Source organism: Panicum hallii, chromosome 5, assembly GCF_002211085.1.
Source record: "Panicum hallii strain FIL2 chromosome 5, PHallii_v3.1, whole genome shotgun sequence".
In the NCBI taxonomy this organism is placed as follows: Eukaryota; Viridiplantae; Streptophyta; class Magnoliopsida; order Poales; family Poaceae; genus Panicum; species Panicum hallii.
The window spans coordinates 13,051,952-13,071,670 of NC_038046.1; the positions used below are offsets into that span (position 1 = coordinate 13,051,952).

Below are 19,719 nucleotides of genomic sequence, written 5' to 3' on the forward strand. Positions count from 1 at the left end.
GGCACGTCCATAGTTTTCCCAACTCCAGCATCCATGCGTCCCCTGTCCTCGTCCGCACTAGCACCAGTTACGAGTTACGACCCCAGCGGGCAAACCTTGTCCCATGTGCCGCCGCCGTTCACGCGTTGGCGTCACGTCATCAACCTCACTGGCCACCACCATTAATCATCCTTCACCACCGGGCAGCTCGCGGACAGACACGCCATCTTCTGCGAGTTCTATCCATTCCACCCCGTCGCCGGCTCGCCGCGAGGGGCCGAGCCTCGGTCCCGGCCGGGCCCTCTCGTTCTCGTAGTCTCGTCAAGCTCGGCACGCACGCATGTTCGCTTATTCCGCTCGCCCCCGCCGGTCGTAACCACCGGGCAACCACCGCTCAGTACACCCCACCACCAGCTCAGCTCCAGCCGTGACGCTCTACCCCACCTCCCGCCTCCGCCAACGCCAACGCCTCCCTATATCAACCAACCCCACCGCTCTAGCCTCTCTACCGGTAGCACACACTACGCTACTCTACGCTCACCAGCTAACCGATCTTTTACACCGTGCTCCGCAGCAGCCCTCAGCTCTCACGCACACACCCACAATGGCGGGGCGCATCGCCGTGGCGGCGGCGTTCCTGGCGCTGGCGGTGGTTCCGGCGGCGCTGGCGCAGGCGCCGGGCCCCGCGGCGGCGCCGAGCGGGCCCCCGAACGTGACGGCGATCCTGGAGAAGGGCGGGCAGTACACGACCTTCATCCGGCTGATGAAGGAGACGCAGCAGGACACGCAGCTCAACAACCAGCTCAACAGCTCCTTCGGCAACAACGGCGGCGGCTACACGGTGTTCGCGCCCACCGACAACGCCTTCAACAACCTCAAGCCCGGCACGCTCAACTCCCTCACCCAGCAGCAGCAGGTGTCGCTGGTGCAGGGCCACGTCCTGGCCAATTTCTACAGCATGGACTCCTTCCAGACCGCCAGCAACCCCGTCCGCACCCAGGCCTCCGGCCGGGACGGGCCCTACACGCTCAACATCACCTCCGACACCAACAACCAGGTCAACGTCTCCTCCGGCGTCGTCGACGTCCGCATCAACAACGCGCTCTACTCCACCAAGCCGCTCGCCGTGTACTCCGTCGACAAGGTGCTCCTGCCCTTGGAGCTCTTCGGGGCCAAGGCCCCCGCAGCCGCGCCCACCGCGTCAGAGGGCAAGCCCAAGAAGGGCGGCTCCTCCGACGCCTCGTCGCCGGCCGGCTCCGAGGATTCCGAGCCCACGGGCGCCGCCAGCGCCAGAGCCGTCGGCTGGAGCGTCGCTGGCCTCGCCGCCGTTCTTGGCTACCTGTTGTGAGTCGTCTGAGACAAGAATATGCCAATGTCCACCGATTCCATCTTTGCCTGAGATTGTCAGTGGTGGTGTTTCCTTCCTTCCCCTTCTTCCTCCCTTCTCTGTTTAAATTTCTTCGATAATGCTAGTTTCTTCTTTGCATTCTTGTTCTTGGCGGTCTGTAAGATTGGGTTATGTGATTGAATTCATGTGCTTGAGGCTGTTCATAATGCATCACTGCTTTTTAGTCGTTCTATTATTTTTTTTCTTTGTCTACTTGCTGCCGGCATGTAATCGCCGTCACGTCGAGCTGCGCGTTATTTTCCTTGCTGCAGAGAAATGTGAGAGGTTGTCGGCGCTTTACTCTTGTTTGGTGGGAGACAATGATTAAGCAACCGAATCAGACAGTTAGCGCAAGACGTAGCTGGTCCAAGCGTGTGTTTCTGCTTGACAGGGGCATCACACGTCTAAGTTTTCGGTTTTGGATTTAGCAAGCGATGGGGGCTCGGGCTACTGGGCTAGTAGTGCAGTTGGTGGAGCAGGGTGGAAAAGGGGTCCCTTTCTTTACACGAGCACGTGGTGCCAGGTTCGGTTGGTAACAAATCGATTCTTCCACTGGACTGGGGTACCTTTCTGCAAGGAATGCAATGCGAGGAAGAGTATATCTGTACAAATATAGGCTGGTTTTTGAGGTTTTCCATACTTCTGACATCCAAAAAAATCTCATGAAACTCGTTGATATGGTTCATGTTAGAACCTCGCATTTGCAGAATTTGATGCAGACGCCCATGCACCAGAACAGACTCCAACCACCAGAGTCCAGAGACATCTGACCGGATGGTTTTCTCTTCACATGTCTCGCCGTTCAGTTCGCGTTGTCTTCGAACTTCCGAAGGGCACTCCGAACAAGAACCACCGGTCTTGTTACCCTGCTATTGGTACAGTCCGTCACCGACTGTCCATCACGGCAGCAGATTTTGAAGTTGGTAACTAAAAATCCTGCACCAGGCGTTCCTGCGCTGTCAGGCGGGTATAGACAAGTGGCGACGCATCACTCACAATCATCAACGGCCAGCTAGCACTGTCGGTACAGTCCGTTTTGCTCAGCTCGGATGATTATCCGGCCGGCACGCATAGTTGGTGGTTGGAGCCACGCTTTGCGCAGTCCGGACCACCACCGGCGCTTCCCGTTCTTTTGAACATGCAAAGTCGTGGTAGTAAACTTTTGCTCCATTGCAAAGAATTAAACAACGCGACGACAGACTAACCAGCAGCATTGGAGAAAGAAAAGTAGAAAACGCCCAGGGTTCAGCAAAAGCAGCGGGTCTGATTGCCGCGCGCCGCGACATGGCACCGGAAATGTCACCATCCATATAGCTCAAGCCCATAGCGTTTGTTGGGAAACTGGGAGGTTGGGATAACTAGGCGACTGGAACCCTCTGGCACACGATCGACCGCCGTTTCAGGCAGGAATGCAGGAGTGACGGGGCACCCCTGAACCTGGTCGATGGATTGCAGATGACGACAGGAGAAAAATATTCTGAGAAAGCCACACCCCGACCGACGTCGACGCTTCACGGCACCCACCCACGCCCGCCGCGGCCAGCGGGCAGCCGGCAGGTGGTCTCAAACGCCCAGCTACTCCCACGCTCCGTTCTTCCGGATCACGAGAGAAAGGTACTCCTGCCCCGCGGAGGCGTACCGTCGCACAACGGGGCGGAAGCTAAACTCGCGGTGAGCGTCTCGGCTGGGGTCGCGGCACAGTGAGAAGAAAAAACGACCGGGCATGTCCACTGTCCAGCCTTGAGAAAATGCCAAGCCGTCGCGGAGGAAACGGACGTCTCGGCCTCTCGGGAGGGTTCGCGTCGCACCGGCGGTGGTTGGTTGCTGGGGCGTGTCCCAGGCGCGGGGCTCCCCAGCCGGTGGTGCCTGAGCCTGCCTGCCTGGTGTGGTGAAGTGGCGGCGGCCGGGCGGGCCTGCAGGAGTCTCGCCGCCGGTTTTGCGGATCGGGCCCGAGCAGCTTTCTTACGTGGGCCTTGTGTTCATTCCCACGCGTTGCGATGGATAGGCCGAATCGGACAATGTCGCGGGAATCGGCCAGTGGAGATCACAAGGCCACATAATACCGGGCCGTTGCTAACATGCGACACGTACTGCACTAGGTTTTTCTACCGTTTAGCCCACCCCACGTGGAAGCTCTCTCTCTCTCTCTGTAGGCCCATAGCATTCCACTCCCAGAAGGCCACAACTAATGACAGAACCCTAGTCCATAAAGATCAGGTATAACAATAAGGGCCTGTTTAGTTCAGGACCTGTAAAGGTAAAAAAAAACTTTTTATAAAGAAATCTTACTAATTTGAAGTACTAAATGAAGTCTATTTATAAATTTTTTTGCATGGATGGGTTGTAAATCACGAGACGAATCTAATGATGCTAATTAATCCATGATTAAGCAATAATTAGCGGATGGTTACTGTAAGCATCACTGTTGCAAATTATGGATTAAGTAGGCTCATTAGATTCGTCTCGCGATTTACAGCCCATCCATGCAAAAAGTTTTATAAATAGACTTCATTTAGTACTTTAAATTAGTAAGATTTCTTTAAAAATTTTGTGTTTACGGTTTTTTTACGTTGGGAACTAAACAGGGCTAGATAAGTAACCTCTTATCGCCGAAGAAAACCGTAATCCCCCAGGCTATCCATTTACTACTACCGCTTTTTGACTAATAGCTGCGTGCCGCGTGGATCGTTCCCGGTTGAGTCCGCGCGATGTTGTACGCAGGTGTGTGTTTCGGCGTGCCGGTGCTCGCCTGCGTGCCGCGCGTGAGCCAATCAAAGAGTACACGCGTCCTCTGTGTCCCGCTGAGATTTTGGCCGACGCCCTGCGTGCCACCTGTCCAGCCCACACAGGTAAGAAAGGAGGGTAAAAAGAATCGCACGGGCTCCTCACGTTCTCCGTCTCCTCCTCCTAGACACCCAGTTCGCATGGCCGGTGTCACGCTGCTCCGCCTCTGGCCTTCGGCCTCCCGCTGCCACCTCCCTGGTGCCGCCCGTGTAAGCCTCCCTCCCCACGTCCGCAGCCACGCCTTGTACTAACTCGCTCCGGGCATAAAACCCGAGCTCCAGGACCAAAACCCGAAAAACCTGAGCCCGAACCCATTCAGCCCATTATCCGATACCCGAACATATTTTTTGGATTGCAATCGTCAAAACCCGAACTAATTTCGGGCTTTTCGGGTTTAGGGTCGCGGTACCCGAACTACCCGTTTAGCCCATAGTTTTTTTTTCTTTCCGTCACATCTCGCGAGTCGCGACTCCACCGCTCCACGGCCCAGCCCACATTCTGTGAGTGTGATATTCTGTTAAGTTTATATCCAAACTACCCATAATATTGATGTTTTTGTTCAGATTTGCTTTCAAATGCTGCTGTAATTTTGGTTCATATTTGAGTAGTTCGGGTAGTACGGGCTACCCGAACTCGAACCCGAAGTTTTTGGGTACCCGAATTTTCGGGCAGTAGTCTGTGCAGGCCCATTTCGAGCTTATGTTCTGAAAGCCTGAACTTTCAAAAGCCCGAATAACCCGACCTGAAAGTTCGGGCTAACCCGAACGCCCGGAGTGAGTACTAACAATGAAAAAGTTTATAAGAGAAAAGATTAATAATACAGCCAGCTGTTGGCTGTAAGAATTTTTATAGTCTAACTCTTAGTCTATTTGTATAATGGTTAGCTCTTCATCATTAATATATAATTCATTTATCTATCTCATAAAATTTTTTAGTTCTTGTGTTAAAATGGGCTGCAAGCTTACAACCTGTTTCTTCTCTCTCATCTTCTATCTCTTTCACCTTACCACTCAGCCTGTTTACTGCCTGAGGATAAGATGGACGTCAAAGTTATGGTCCATGCGTGTTTCCAGGTGGAGCAGCGACCACCAGTGGACCTATATGGCTGCCTCTAACCGTGCATACTAAATACGACGTACTCGATCTTGCTGTTAGTTGATATTCCTCTCCGTTTTTTATATTAGATGGTTTTGATTTGTTGCTCGTCAAAACAACAGCTCATTGCAGGCTCCTTCTATTTTGCTATCTGATTGCCCAGTATTAAGGGCATCAATCTGCACAAAAAGAACGTACACTATATGTATTTCTTAATATTTTCTTTTTTCGACATTCCTTTCCCTTTTCAATTTTACTTGTGGACATCATACATAGAACGAGTGCATTTAGTATTCGCGCGTCGTCCTTTCACGGGCGCAACGAAGCGCGCAACTCATCCTAGGTTGCTGGAAGCTCGAACGTGGCAGTACGTGTGCAGTATAGAATTGGCTCGCAACGGATAGGGACAAGGTCAACAGGTTTCATAAATTCGTGACAAGGTTAGCCGAGCAAAGGATAAGATCGGCAGATCGCCGGTGTGTATGTGTGCTCTCTACCATTATCATATCATAACTAAGCACCGCCGTGTGACTGACATCCGTAGAGTCGAGACCGCACCTCGACACCAGTCGGTCGTAAAAGTAAGCCAGGGACGCTGGCTTGCTCGCCTTCTGCGTGCGCTGGACGCCGAACCCACCACAAGACGTGGTTCCGCTCGCGATCGGGGTCACGACAACGACGACCTCGCTACGCCAGCCAGCAAGTGCGATGCCCGCCGCCTTTTCGGTAGGAGAAATGAAAAAGGGAGGCGCCTGGGTGGGTGGTGCGGGACTGCGGGGCGAATCATCTCTGCGCGCGCGCGAGGCTCGCTCGCAAGATTTTTACGAGGCCGACCGAAGGAGTGGCCGCCGCGCCGCGTTTATTCTCCCCGGCCCCGGATCTCGAACCGGCGAGGCGACAGTTGGCCGCTTCTACTCCCAGGGAAGGGATTGATGCCGCCGCCGCACCAAACTCCAAAAAAACAGTGACGTCCGGGCTTAGCTTTCTGAACCATGTCTGTTCCGCTCGGAAATGCAAAGAAACTAACGCACCTGCTCTGCATCAGATGACGTGCGGGATGACATGCCACGCACCCCCACCGTTGCCGGGAGAAACTGGAAGTTGCCCCGGGCCCCAGGTCACTCTCCTGCCATTTGTGCCCCGATCCGTCCTGCAATTAAACCGGTCTCCAACCACAAAGTGTGCCGACTGATAAAGTCGTAAGATGAGGTTAGGGTTGCAGTACGATGAGCCTGTCGATCGCCTGTAATATGTTTATCGTGGACTAAATCCTCCTCCTCCTCTCTCTCTCTCTCTCTCTCTTTTACGGTGACAGAGGCGCATCTGTTGGAAACTTGCTTGTGCCGCTAACACGTGCCCCGTGGACGGGACAACCGAAAGCTTTCCGCGGCGGCCGAGCGAGTGGCGAGGCGATCAGGCGAGGCACCACCACCAACACCAAGTGGAAAAAACGGAACGGGGGTGCGCCAGGCGCCGCGAACCATATCCGGACATGGCGATATCCACGCCACGTCAGGGGGATCCGCACCGGGCCCCGAGGCCGACGCCAGGATGACGCCACGAGCGTCCGGTGGCGCCCGGCGCGCCCCACCCCCCACCTGCGCCGTGACGTCGTCGAGTCGGGCGTCGGCGGGGCGCAACCACGGGGCGGCATGGGTCGACGAGCTCGCGCGTTCTGAATCTGACCGAGCCCCGCGCGGGCGAGAGGGCCGGCCGGCGACCACCGCGCAGGCGGATCCCGTTCGTTCCGGGGCGGTCGGGCGCCGGTATTTTCGCCGGTTTTTGTCGCGACGCCGGCCGGGCAGCGGGTTTCGGGGTCTGTCGCGGCCAGAACGTGAGGGAACGTGGGGCTTCGAGATCTGAGCGCATGGGTTAGTTGGCTGCCTGATGACCACCGGCCAACTAGTAACACAACTCAACGTTGGATGCAAATCAGTCGGCTTGGATTCGTCATGTGAAACCAAACTAAGCGAGAAAACTTTGCTCCTATATATCCCCTGCCATTTCTCATATAGTTTCATTTTGTTGGGCACGTTTGGGGACGACGTGTTGTACTTGGAAAGCGAGAATCTCGATATGGAGTCTTTCCTTTTACGCGCGCGCGCGTGTGTATCCTTATGCCCCAGTTTCTATCATGAGCAGTAGTCTTATAGATACATCCATGTCATTGTCTATGTATATCTCGGTGTTTAAAGTAGAATATATAACGTTTAATAATTTCAAAACCTAGTTAGCAATCTGTTCTTTCGAAACGAATATCAAAACGGTTTTAAATTTGGGACTGATTTCATCTGGTGTAGACGAATAATAGTCCAGTCCGGCGCGCTGGTTATTCTTTTTGAAATGAAATACAATTAAGCATTGAGTTACACAAATGTTTGAATCTATAACAAGGTGCGAAACCTTATTACAGCATCTAGATCAAAACGTGCGTAGTTATTTATAGTGGAAAACGTATATATATACGTCAAAGATTACTCTACTAGTTTAATTAGGACCGTATGATTAGTACTTTTTCCTCTGTCTCTCTTTAGAGCTTTAGAAGACCAGCACGTATGTGTCGTCCACTTGGCGGAGGAAGCCAAGACAAAATATGCCAAGTAGGACTTGATGCTTGGCGTACGTGCTTGCATGTATATGCTACTGTGCGTCATGTGGCTCCGCAATGACGCAAGCATTTAGCATTGTTTGTTGTCCGGCGGCGATTGTGCCGTCCATCTACTCGCTGAAACTTCCAAGTAAATGCTTTTCATAGTTCTAAAGCTATTCACCTTGCTATTTTACCGTGAAGTAGAAACGTAGTATATAGTTTTATTATGAACACCAAATAACTCCCATATATATACTCCCTATGTTCCATATATAATATGGATTTCCGAGTTTATCATAGGTCAAATTATCCTATGTTTTTACAAGTTTACGGGAAAATAGTGTTTACGATGTCGAATATGCACGGTTTGATCAATCATGAAATATAACTTTATAATCTATCCTTTGGGTGGTACATGTTAATGCTCATCTCATAAATTAAGAGAACTTATCATAATTTGACTTAGGAAAAACTCGGAAATCCTTATTTTTTACCGATGAATTGTCACCTTGCACAGTAGTATAAAATAATCCGATGAGCAGCACGGTTGCAGCACGCAAGGAGACGCTAGCGGAGTGAAGAAACAAGAGCGGCAAGTACAAAAAATATATCAGATGCTCCTCCAGATGCGTCACGCGTGCTGTCCTCTCCCCAAGGTCCCAAGCCCCCGACCGAAGCAGCGACGTACGGGGCCAACAAAAGGGACGTCATACGTGATCCACATGCGCTGTCCCCGCCCACGCGAGAGCGATCGTATTCTCCATCGACCGACCGGCGGCAACCGGGCAGCACAGCACACGCGCGCGCACGGTAGGTCTGACCGGACCGGCCGTCGTCCTCTCCTCCCATGCTGGCCCGATCGGCCGGTCGATCGGGACGCGCCCGGCTCGACCGGCGATAGTTTAATCGGGCTGGCTGCCGGGAACGCGCGCGCCGCCCGGCATGCTGCGCTGGTAAAAAACGGGAGGAATACGAGGGCCGCAAGGCAATTAGTAACAGCGGTGGGTGAGCGTCCAGCCCGCGTGACGTCTCGGATTACGAGTTTACGACGACGACGACGACGACGCTGCCGACGCCACCACACACGCGACGCGAGAACGCCGGGCGCGCGATCGACGACCGGAAACAAACTACAGCTAGTGGCAAGCTAGCGGGGCCCGGTTGGTCTGTGCTGACCGCTTCCCTTCGGAATGGGAGAGGTCATAGTATACGGTTTCGCCGTTGATCCAAACGGAACGCAGCGCGATTAGTCAACTCGATCCGCAGTTGATGACGATCTAGATGGGTAACCATAAGTAGAATTATATCTTACGGAAAGAAACGATGGCCTCGTCCTATCTCAGCGAAATAACTTGCATTCCCCCCTTTTTTTCAAAAAAAAAACTTGCATTCCCACTCCGTGGATGTGCCGATAGGCTACGGAAAGAAGGCTAGGACGAGGACTGATCCGTCCACTTGGCACAACGGAATACGCAGCCAACCGTCGGCAGCCACCTCGCAGGCACGCAGCCCCCCCTCCCCCCCGCGGCGAAAAAAATCGTGCCCGCTGTTCGCGGCCGCTCAGGCTGCTCCGCCCGCCCGCCCAGGATCAGGATCGGCCGCCGGGCCCCGCCCCCATCATGAGTCCAACCGCAACGCGCGCGGCGGGTCCGCGTCCGCCTCCGTAGCGGCTGTCGTCACGGAGCCGGCGCGCCCCCGATCGAGCCGCGGCTGACGCCCCTCCACGCCAACGCCACTCCTTCCCCCGACCCCGAGCGAGACTCGCGTGCCGCAGCAGTCAGTCCGCGCGAACCGGTCGAAAGCTACCCCCGCGTCGCGGCGCGGGGGCCGCGGTGACGTCACCCGCCCACCTCACCTCCCGCCCCTGTATATATCCCGCGTCGCCCCGCCATTTACACCAGCGCCCACCCCAACCATCGCGACCCACACACGAACCGCGCCCGCGAGGGGAGGGAGGAGGAGAAAAAATAAGGAGAGGGAGAAAGAGAACGGAAAAGTTAGGGGGGAGAGACCCTGCGGCCGCGACGTCAAACTCGAAGCACGTCGGGGGGAGGTGGGGGAAGTAATGTACCAGGCGATCCCCTACAGCAGCGCCCGGCCGTGGCTCATGCCGGCGGCCGAGGCGGGCGTCGTCGCCGTGAAGCCGGAGCCGGCGGCGGCGACCACCGGCGCGGAGGAGACCGCCCGGCCCGACGCCGCGGGGGTGGCGGCGGGGGACGACGGCGGCAGGGCGGAGGTCGAGAGGGCCGTGGCCGAGAGCCCGGTGCTGGTGGTGGGGCGGCGCGGGTGCTGCCTGAGCCACGTCGTGAAGCGGCTGCTGCAGGGCCTCGGGGTGAACCCGGCGGTGCACGAGGTCGCCGACGAGGCCGCGCTCGCCGGGGTCGTCCCGGCCGGCGGCGCCGAGGCCGCCGCGCTGCCCGCGGTGTTCGTCGGCGGGAAGCTCCTGGGCGGGCTGGACCGGCTCATGGCCGTCCACATCTCCGGCGAGCTCGTGCCCATCCTCAAGAAGGCCGGCGCCCTCTGGCTCTAATTCAACCAGGCGTGTTTCTCTTCCTCCCTTCCAGCTTCACAGAAGCGATGGCGTCGTGAATTTTAATCCTGGCCGTTGGATCGAGTACTACATCACACCGCGGCGGACGGTGTGCTCCACTAGGACTTCGTTCGATTTTCTTGATTTAGGGGAAGCAAGAAAGGAAACGATAATTTCTAATTTATTTACATAATTTTATCCGGTAATAGCTTGTATGGTAGCGTGTGTGATGCGTGCTCACTTCGCTTCTTCCATCATGTGAATACGGAAGACGAGCGAAGATGGGAGAGAGAGAGAGAGAGAGAGACAGAGGGACGTTTGCCGCATCTGTACAGTCGTTTCGGTTTCAGATTTTAATGAGGATGAGCTGTCCGGTTTCCCATTTCACGTGGTTCTCGGACCATTTTGTGCGCGTCATACCACCTGGTATACTGCTGCTCCATACGGTGCATTGCCGGCCGTATACGGCATTTTCATTTTGTCCTGTGCTCTGCTGGCTCGATCCATGGCCGGCTGCTGAGGTGGCATGGGTGGACGCCTGGACGTCACCGCACCATGATGCGATCAGCATGTCAGGGACGCATCTTTTATCCTTTTCTTTTCCTACCCCCCGGAAGTAAATTTTTTGAACGAACTTTACTACCCACGTTGTTTGTAGTAGATTAGCAAAAATGAAATGAAATAGGCAGGATGTTAGGGTGCACATCCTGGATTAGGCAGACACCACCCCAATTGATGCAGTATAACCCAACTATCTCATGTTGGCAGTACTAAGGTGCACGATTTTGCCATAAACAAAATTATGGTTTTTGGGTGTTGCTGCAACTGGTTCGTGGCTGCTCGTGGAAGAGAACTAGTGGTGCCAAACGGAAGACGATGCAACTAAGGAACTAGTAGCTCGATCTGCTCCGCTGTACTCTTGCGTGGGACAAGCGTAGTCATACTGTTCCCCCCCAAAAAAAACCGTAGTGGTATACTGCGCACTTGCGCAGTGCGTAAGCAGTGATGAGCGTGAACTGGAAACAACCGCAGAGTTCGAGTCGCAGGGAGCATAGCAAAGCACGCAGCAGAGGAGAAATCAAACTTGCCGTCTCGTGGGTTCGCGTGCCGCGCATGCGGTTGCGACTGCGGCGAGAGGGTTCCACAGGCCAATTGACCGCAGCTAGTCCCGCAGCCATAGGATCTAGCAGCGCAAAAAATGTTCGCCTCCGAAGCGGAGTACAAAAGGCACAGTACGGGGCACGTCCAGGCGTCCTTCCTCGGACTGGGTAAAGGGCTTTCTTGTCAGAATCCGCTCCGGACTGAATCACTGGTGCTCGCACGCGCGTGTGTGAGAGAGATTCCTTTCACAGTGGCAGCCGGCAGGCAGCCACCAGGCAGAGGGAAATTTCACGGCCGGCGCCCTGAGCTTGTCGCGCAGCCGCTGCCGCTCTTGAGCTAGCTTTTCGCCTTTCCCTGCCCACGGCGGCACTTCCGTATGGCCGCCGGGCTCGGTTCACCTCTCTCCGCCACTCGAAAACGAGGGCGGAGAGAAGCGACAAAGCGGCGGGATCGGGCGGCCGCCGCGCGTCCGGGGGTCCGGCCCCGCGCCCGGCCACCGGCCACCAAACGCGTCCGCGGCCCACCCGCACCAAATACGCCATGTGCGCCGCATCAGCCGCGTTTGGCCGCGACCGTAGCGGCGCGCTCGGTGCTCGCTTCGCCTGTGGTGGTTGTACCCGCGGCAAAACAAACAGCCGCATGGATACTGCGTGCAGGTACTGGCGTGCTGGCGGTACAGCCGCCGTAGCGTGCCAAGATTCCAGCGTAGTTTGTGTTGTGGTCCTCACTCCCTTCGCCGCCCTGGCCGCAGCGGAAAGAGGGGTGCTACTTGTTGTACTTGCGGGCATGGTCATTGGCCGTCAGGGCAGGGATGCCAGGGAACGACAGACCGCACGCCCAGTCGCCCACTACCACTAGCCATCCGAGTCATCTCCATGTCTGCGTCTGTGCAGAAATCTGTTCCTTTTCTTTTCTGGTGGGCTGATGATTACACACTTGATGAATGAACAGCGCCGCACAGAGTGCTGCTAAGTGCTAACGCGTTGTGCTCAAGGGAAAGTCCTTTGCTCCCATGATCATTTTCAGTTTTATTTTCCCTGTAGTGACAAGCAACTTTTCCCTTTCTCGTGATTACACTGGCCCCCTTTGGGCCAACGATATAGCGCAGGAGCTGTCATGGCGACAGTACCAGTCTCTAGCGTTTCCAGGTAGTATGTACATGCTTTACGCTAAGCTCCAACCGGACCTCGCTTCTCGTCTCTCTGCTTTCAATTCAGTATGTCGATGCATTTCAACAGTAAACAAATGTTGCTCGAGTTAAATAGCCTTCATGGCAACGGAGTATCACGCCATTCTTTTCTCGACTCTTTAAGAATACGTAGGGAGGAACCTTCATGCCGCCCTCATGGTACCCTCATGCTACGTGTCCCCGAGGCGGTAACGCGCAAGTCAAAGCCACCCAATCATGGTCGAGCCACACGTTGCTGACGGCCGGAATCGGCGAGATGTGCAGCGCACAGGGACGCACACGCGCCGCTGACGAGGCTGTCGGCGAGCAAGCGGACAACGCCTGCATCTCCTTCCATGCTGCGGGAGCTCCTCCTACTACTCTCAGTTCACCCGGTTACCATACTATACATTATCCCCCCCCCCCCCCCACCCACCCCCCCGTGCCTTGGCCTCCCGCCTCCCCTGTCAAGAAGACACATCGTCACCAGCGTACACCGCGCGGTGTCCACGGCGATGCCAATGCCCCGACGAACACGAGCTCGAGCTCGCCGGACAGCAGGGTCGTTTTTATTTGGTCTCACGGCCGATCCCTCTCTGTCCGTGCCTGCTACAACGCACGTCGCCGCCGCAGCTCCGCTCCGACATGCGGCGTGGAGGGGCGCCTCGCGTGCGCCGTTTGTTTACGGGTTGCAATCCGATCGATCCGCGCGCCGATCCCGCGCATCTTCGTTCACAGGCTTCTTCTGATTGGCCTGTCTCCTGCTCGGCTTCTCCTTCTCTTCCCTGTCCGTTCTGCGCCTGAAGGGCCGGCCGTAGGGCACCACCCGGAGGACGTTCACTGAACCCGTAGAACTCCTGTGGGGCTGCACCCTGCACACATGACAAACCATCATGCGTGTCTGGCGTCGTGCCTCCTGCCGGGTGTGTTTCTAGTCGCGCCACGTAGCCTGAACGCCCAGATGGGCAGGGGGCTTGTGTATTTTAAGCCCCCACTTGTTCTCTACCAGTAGCTTAGTGCTAATGCACATGGTTTAGCGCAGTTAATGATGCACATGCATGCATCCGTGTGTCTTGGTCGGGCGGGAACGTGTGTGTGGCGGCTACTGGGCCCTGTCATCTTTGTAGCTAAAAGCGGATTTGACAACGGTTTATTTAACGCTTAATCGCCGCACTTAAATGGCAAAATAAAAGGGGAAGCGATCGCAAGTGACAGGTAAGAACTGATGCTTTCCTCTCAAGAGGAGTGACAAGTAAAGGTTACCCTGCTGTCACGCTCTTGAGTCGTCACTCGAGAGATCAATATGAGCTCACGGTGTGTTTCAGTCACACTAGGACAGCTTCAACGAGAAAAGCACGAGGAAATGACTGACAGAGAGGGACGGGACGTACAAGGAGAAATGGACAGCAATCGAATGCAAGTTTCCACAGAGAATTGTCAATCAGATAAAAAAAAAGCTTGCCCGGCCAACACATGGAAGCGTAAGCCTCCAGCAGGATTGCCGTGCTTGTAAACTCTCTTTAGAAGCCCAGCAGGCATGTGTGTGTGTGACTATAGTCGATGTTGAATTGACTGAACACCTGGTCTTTTCCTGAATCGGAACATCCTGGTGGTAGTAGGTAATTGGTTCTGATATTTTGGTTTGAACTTAAAGCGGCAGCTCTAGAGGCAAAGAGGACACGTCTGGCATGTATAGTCTTGCATAATGAAACGGCAAGACCCATTTCGGACTCACCTGCTGGCCATGCAGAGAAATGACAAGTGGGCACCCGTGGGGAATAAACTCCTGTAATTGAACGGCCACGGCTCACGGGGACGTAATCTGCTGATGCCTCCAGCACTTGTTAAATGATACACATGCACAACTCAGCTTGCGTGACGCGACGGAGCATGGCCAGGTGAGATGTAATCGAGGATTCGGTATCCACATGCCTCATCAGCGGCGTACGACTCTGCCACTCCTAATCTTCGTCTGGTCGTTTCATCTGAATTTCACAAAGAATAATGCACTCCGGCCCCGTCGTCCAAAGATTTTAGGTGGAATTGAAATTCCGGGAGACCTGCACTTTGCAGCGGGGTAAAATCTCTGAAAGTGCACGTCGATGTGGCGGCGGACCAACGACATTGAAAAGCCTAGCGGAGGCCGGCGTGCTGAAATACAAAGGAGATCCACACCGCATGACAGCATGTTCGACAAATTAAGAGTTAGGGGTGCTTGTGGTCAGATCGCAAATCCTAATGCTTCGTCGCGGAGACCATTCCATGCTGATGCCCACAATTTGCCACCAAATGGGACTCGATGACGTGCTTCAGGACTGTTAACGTTTTGATCGGCACTCCAAAGTCAGAACATGCCGTTTGATCTACAGAACGTGATGTCCCTTGTCACTGATGAACCAGCGGAGTCCGTGACTCCGCGTCACAGTATTTGAAGGTCTGGCGCACTGCCTCTGCCTGCATTGTTACATCGTCATCCGTATGCAAGGCCGAGCGGTGTTGAACGGTTCACTCAAGATGTTCTAGAAGCAGCCTACTACAGCATAACACCGAAGCTTTCGCATTCTTCTTTTTTTTCCCTGACCGTTGTTGTATGATCTATGATGGTGCACCAACTATGCTACGAGCCTACGACTGACCTGTTTTACTAGGCACGTGCATGTAGCCATCTATGCCAATTTCCAACAGCTTCCGTTCGGTCTTAACCTAGTCGCAGGTGGGGTATTCTAGAGACCCTTGTCCGTCGCCATCGAGCGAGCATCTGGTAATCCAAGCATAGTTAGATCAACGTTTTGGAGCAGAAAGGAAGCATATGTATACCTGGGCATCGCCAGAAACAAAGGTAAAAGTGAAAAAAAAGTACTAAGCACATGTTGTTTTCAACCAGTGTGATCACAGGATCTTAATTCCTAGTTCCTACCCTAGAGTGGAGTTCAAGTCATGAAAACGAGCGGTGCACTTGTCATGCGGTTGGCCGTTGAAAGGAACTAGTTTAGGTGCGGCCGGATCGGTTCGAGTGATGCAATAGACGCATCACGTCGGCCTTGCTGATGTCTAGATCGATCGGGATGGGCATGAAGTCGGTACTGGTGGAGATATTATCCTCATGCTTGCATGTTCTTCGACAAAGACACGAGGGCTAACAAATGGGTGGTGAGAAAGCTAACTTGCTACAATGTCTGAAGAATGAATAAATAGATAAGAACATCAGCACAGCAGGCTGTTGCTCTTGTAATCTTGTCAAAGAAAGCAGACTAGTCATGCCAACAGTACGCTTCCAGAAGTCTGTTCCTTTCGGCCATCATTTTGGTAGGAAAAAGGAGGGGGCTCATCAGGTACCATCATACTACCTTTCAGAAACAAAAAACTTTCGATGTTCGACAAAAAGAATATGATCCTACTGTTTTCCGTACTCCCAATGGGTTCAGGTTAACGCAGTTGCACACGCTTAAGCCTACCAATTTTATGATGGGATGGAAACATCATCATGGGGAAAATATCAGAATTAGCTGGCAATGCTGCTAAGCGAGCCTATTTAGTGGACCAGGTTAGAATGATTTGGTCCATTTCAGCTGAAGACTTGATCTGCTGGTCGGAATTCATCTTGCATCATGCGCAAGTGGGCTGACGTGGTGACGTGCTGAGCATATTCTGTCGGTTACAAATTAACATCTGAATGAAGCATATAATGAGGAAACTATTTTCATGAAAGGTAAAGCCCTCCCATGCCCAGTTTCGATTCGCTTGCCTGGACGAGTGAGTACAAAAAGGATGACGGCCATGGGAAATTCAGATGTTTCAGACACTTGCGGCAGTGAAGCTGCTAAAAGTTCAGCTTGGCATCCGCTTCGCTTCGACCCAGTTGAAGTGTTGGTTCACTCTCTGAACCACTGTGGATCATCCGCCCGCAAGGTCACTAGGTTAGTATCTAATCGTCTACGGGAATTCCTGCAAGGCACGTCCTCTGGGATGCTCTACGTCCGCTGCACAAATTCGGTGCCTCCATTCTTTGATTCTGCCCCAGAACCTAACTACGGAGCCTCACTACTCATTATCCATGCGCGGCACCGCGACGCGATGCAGGAGTTCTTGATCCAGACTAGTACTGTTCAGCGACGAAGGGCTTGTCGTGCCGCTGGATTGCTGGAACTGAACCTGGTTGCGCGCCGGCACCACCAGGCTTCATAGCTGCCCCGGGGCCTGACTCGCAGTTGGTGCGTACCACCAGGCTTCATCGCTGCCCCGGGCGGCGGCGCCTGGCTGGCGGCCTCGTCGTCTTCGGCAAGGAAAACCGCTGCCCCGCATGTCTGTGAACGTGGGCCGCTGGAGGAGGGCAAGTTGTGGATTGTTTGCCCACGTTTTGGGTTGGGCTTCTGTTGGACCGAATTCTACGATGAAGCCCATAGTGGGAGCCGTACGTATAGCCCCGAAGTTTTTTTTTCGAATTCTTTATCGAGAACGAAGGGAGAAATGATTGGAGAACTCAAGTCATTATAAGTTTTTTTTTTGGAGATAAGATGAACTTAAGTGTTAAACTCACAAGACAAAAGCACCTGGTCCACGTGAAACGTATCAACAGTGAATAAAGTATTCAACTAAGTAGACTCATTGAATTGATTCGACTTGGCATCTTCACTGCATGATGCCACAATGTGGCATGCAGTAGCGGAGCTAGCAGTCAATCTAAGAGGAACAAGCAACAAAATGATTATCAGGATTCAGGAACACAACACTAGTGGTTTAGAATTAAGAAAAAAATAACATAGCAAACGAAGATGATATTTTAGTGTGCCATCCCTTACTGTTGTATTTTTGTTATACGTCTCTATCAAATGATATATAAATTGAACCATGGAATCAACATTTTAAAGTGCCCAATTCAATTTTGATAAACCAATTATTCAATCTAAAACCTTGGATTTTATTTTTTTTCAACCACAAAGTCTATGAATAAAGCTAAAAGTTGTTTTTACTACTAAAATTTGATTCCAGATGAAAGATGGTGTAAGCGATCATGCCAAACTGCCATTAATTAGAAGTGTGACCACCACATGAGTTGGCAGTCTCGTTAGAATTTCGAGTGCAGGCATCAGTCGGGCGTATCATAGAAAGAACATGGTCCATAGGGTTCTGCAAAGCAAAGGCTATTCTAGCCTTACATGTTTTTAGAAAAGTTTGATACTTAATGTTGTTGGGAGATATAGTGATCAGTGAGAGACTATATTAAACCATGAATACATTTAGATAATTTTTAAATCTTTAATAATTTCTTTGTTATCTTTTCTATATCAAATATCTTCCCTCTCGCCATCCTTAAATTTGTTAGCTTTGAACGAAGTCTTAGCGTAATAATTTTTGTATGGAAAGTCTCAACGTAGTTGCATTTCATTTTCCGTCGCGTGCCCGCGTTTGAGTCAAAATGATCAAATGATCTAAAAATTAAAAATCGGAGGTATCTATTCGTCGTACGTGCGATCAGCCGATGCATCATCGCATATATATGCTGGAGATAATAATATTTCAGAATATTTAAACCACGGGTCTCTAAACTTATCGAGCTATGTCAACCGGATCCCTCAATTTCTAAAATGCATATTTAGATCCCGAACTCTCTTAAGGATCCATCTAGCATCCAAATCGCCCACGCAATCTCCTTACGCTGACATAGCATGCCAGGTTAGCAAAATATATGCAGAAAACCCCCTAATTTCTATCATCTTTAGTCCACTCCTCTTGCCCCCTCTGTCTCCTCGCTGCCTGGCCGCCGCTCCCTCGCCGGCGTGGCTGCCCCCCAACGGCGTCGCGCCCTCGCCTGCCTGACCGCGCCTGATCCAGGGAGGCGTTGGCCGTGACACCACAACCGCACCCGTTCCCGCCCCCACCGGCCGACTTGCCGCTGCCGCTCCTCCCACCGTTGTCGCTCACCTCGTTGCTGCTGCTGCTTGCCGCCGTCGCCTCCTCACCCTCCCTCCCGCACCCTTCTCCTTTCCGTTTTCTCTCGGACAACCTCCTCCTTCTCCTTTCCATTTTCTCCTCTCGTTCTTTTCCTGCTGACGCAAACTGCCTGAGCAGTACCGCCGGCGGCCACAAATCCCAGCGCGCCCCTCCACCAAAATCAAATTGTAGCCTCCTGAACCTTCCCCACCTATCTAGCTTCCTTCCCCACTTTCTCTTTCCCTGATCCATACCCTCAATAGCTGGGGATTAAAGATCCCGCGGCTGCCATTGTTGCCCAAGCCCGAGCTCCGCCACTCGTCGCCGAGCACCACCTTCCCGACCCTGTTCCTCACAACAAACCAGAAAAAGGTCGCTGGTAAGCTCCTAATGCTCGTGCTCTTGCGTTCCCTCCGCGTTCGCAGCCGTAGCGGCCGGAACGCGGCCCTTGCCGCTCGGCCGCGCCGCCGGGCGCCGCTGCACACCGCGTATGTCCATCCCTGGGTCGTGAAAGCTCGCCCAGCACGATGTCTGTCCTAACTGGAACCATTTGGCGGCGACCGCGAGGGCGGAGGAGAGGCGGCACCAGTTGGATTCCTCGCGGGAGTGGACGGACTGGAAGACAAAGCGCGACGGCGTGGACAGGTCGAGCTGACGACCTTGAGGTGGGTGTCGGATATAGGCAACCAGCAGCGAGGAGAGGGGGGGAGGAGTGGATGCCGAAGTAATGGGTGATAGAAATTAAGGAGTTTTCTGCATATATTCGCTAATGTGACATGTCACATCAGCATCATAAGTTTGTGCGGGCGTTTTGAACTTAAGATGGACTATTTAGAGAGTTCGCGTATCTAAATATACATTCTAGATCATATGGAGATAACTCAATAAATTCAAAGACCCGTGGTGTATTTTAATCAGAATATTTTATTCCTGTTTTGGTATATTCTGGAATATTGTTATTTCCAATTTTCTATTTTATTCTAGAATATTTTATTTTATTTTAAAATATTATTATTTTCAACGGACACGTGCGGTGACATGTGCTTAGAATGTCATCCTGCAAAAATCTGCCTTAGTTTCCGTTTTGACAGAAAAACCCCGCGACGTCGAAACAATTGCGAATCAAGTCCACAGGCTATAAAAAGCATTCAGTC

General features: G+C 53.1%; 2 protein-coding genes across 2 annotated transcripts; both read left to right on the forward strand.

Moving 5' to 3' along the window:
• The first annotated feature begins 380 nt into the window (after positions 1-380).
• LOC112893950 (fasciclin-like arabinogalactan protein 11) lies at positions 381-1,557 on the forward strand. Its single transcript, XM_025961489.1, has one exon. It carries the CDS (start codon positions 584-586, stop codon positions 1,325-1,327), a length of 744 nt encoding a protein of 247 aa, XP_025817274.1. The 5' UTR covers positions 381-583; the 3' UTR covers positions 1,328-1,557.
• Positions 1,558-9,708: 8,151 nt separating this feature from the next.
• LOC112891383 (monothiol glutaredoxin-S5-like) lies at positions 9,709-10,752 on the forward strand. The gene has a single exon (XM_025958227.1). It carries the CDS (start codon positions 9,901-9,903, stop codon positions 10,363-10,365), a length of 465 nt encoding a protein of 154 aa, XP_025814012.1. The 5' UTR covers positions 9,709-9,900; the 3' UTR covers positions 10,366-10,752.
• The last annotated feature ends 8,967 nt before the right edge of the window (positions 10,753-19,719 follow it).

Bases quoted from the DNA above. Each gene is read 5' to 3' on its own strand.
- LOC112893950 (XM_025961489.1), top strand. From the start codon at position 584: ATGGCGGGGCGCATCGCCGTGGCGGCGGCGTTCCTGGCGCTGGCGGTG.
- LOC112891383 (XM_025958227.1), top strand. From the start codon at position 9,901: ATGTACCAGGCGATCCCCTACAGCAGCGCCCGGCCGTGGCTCATGCCG.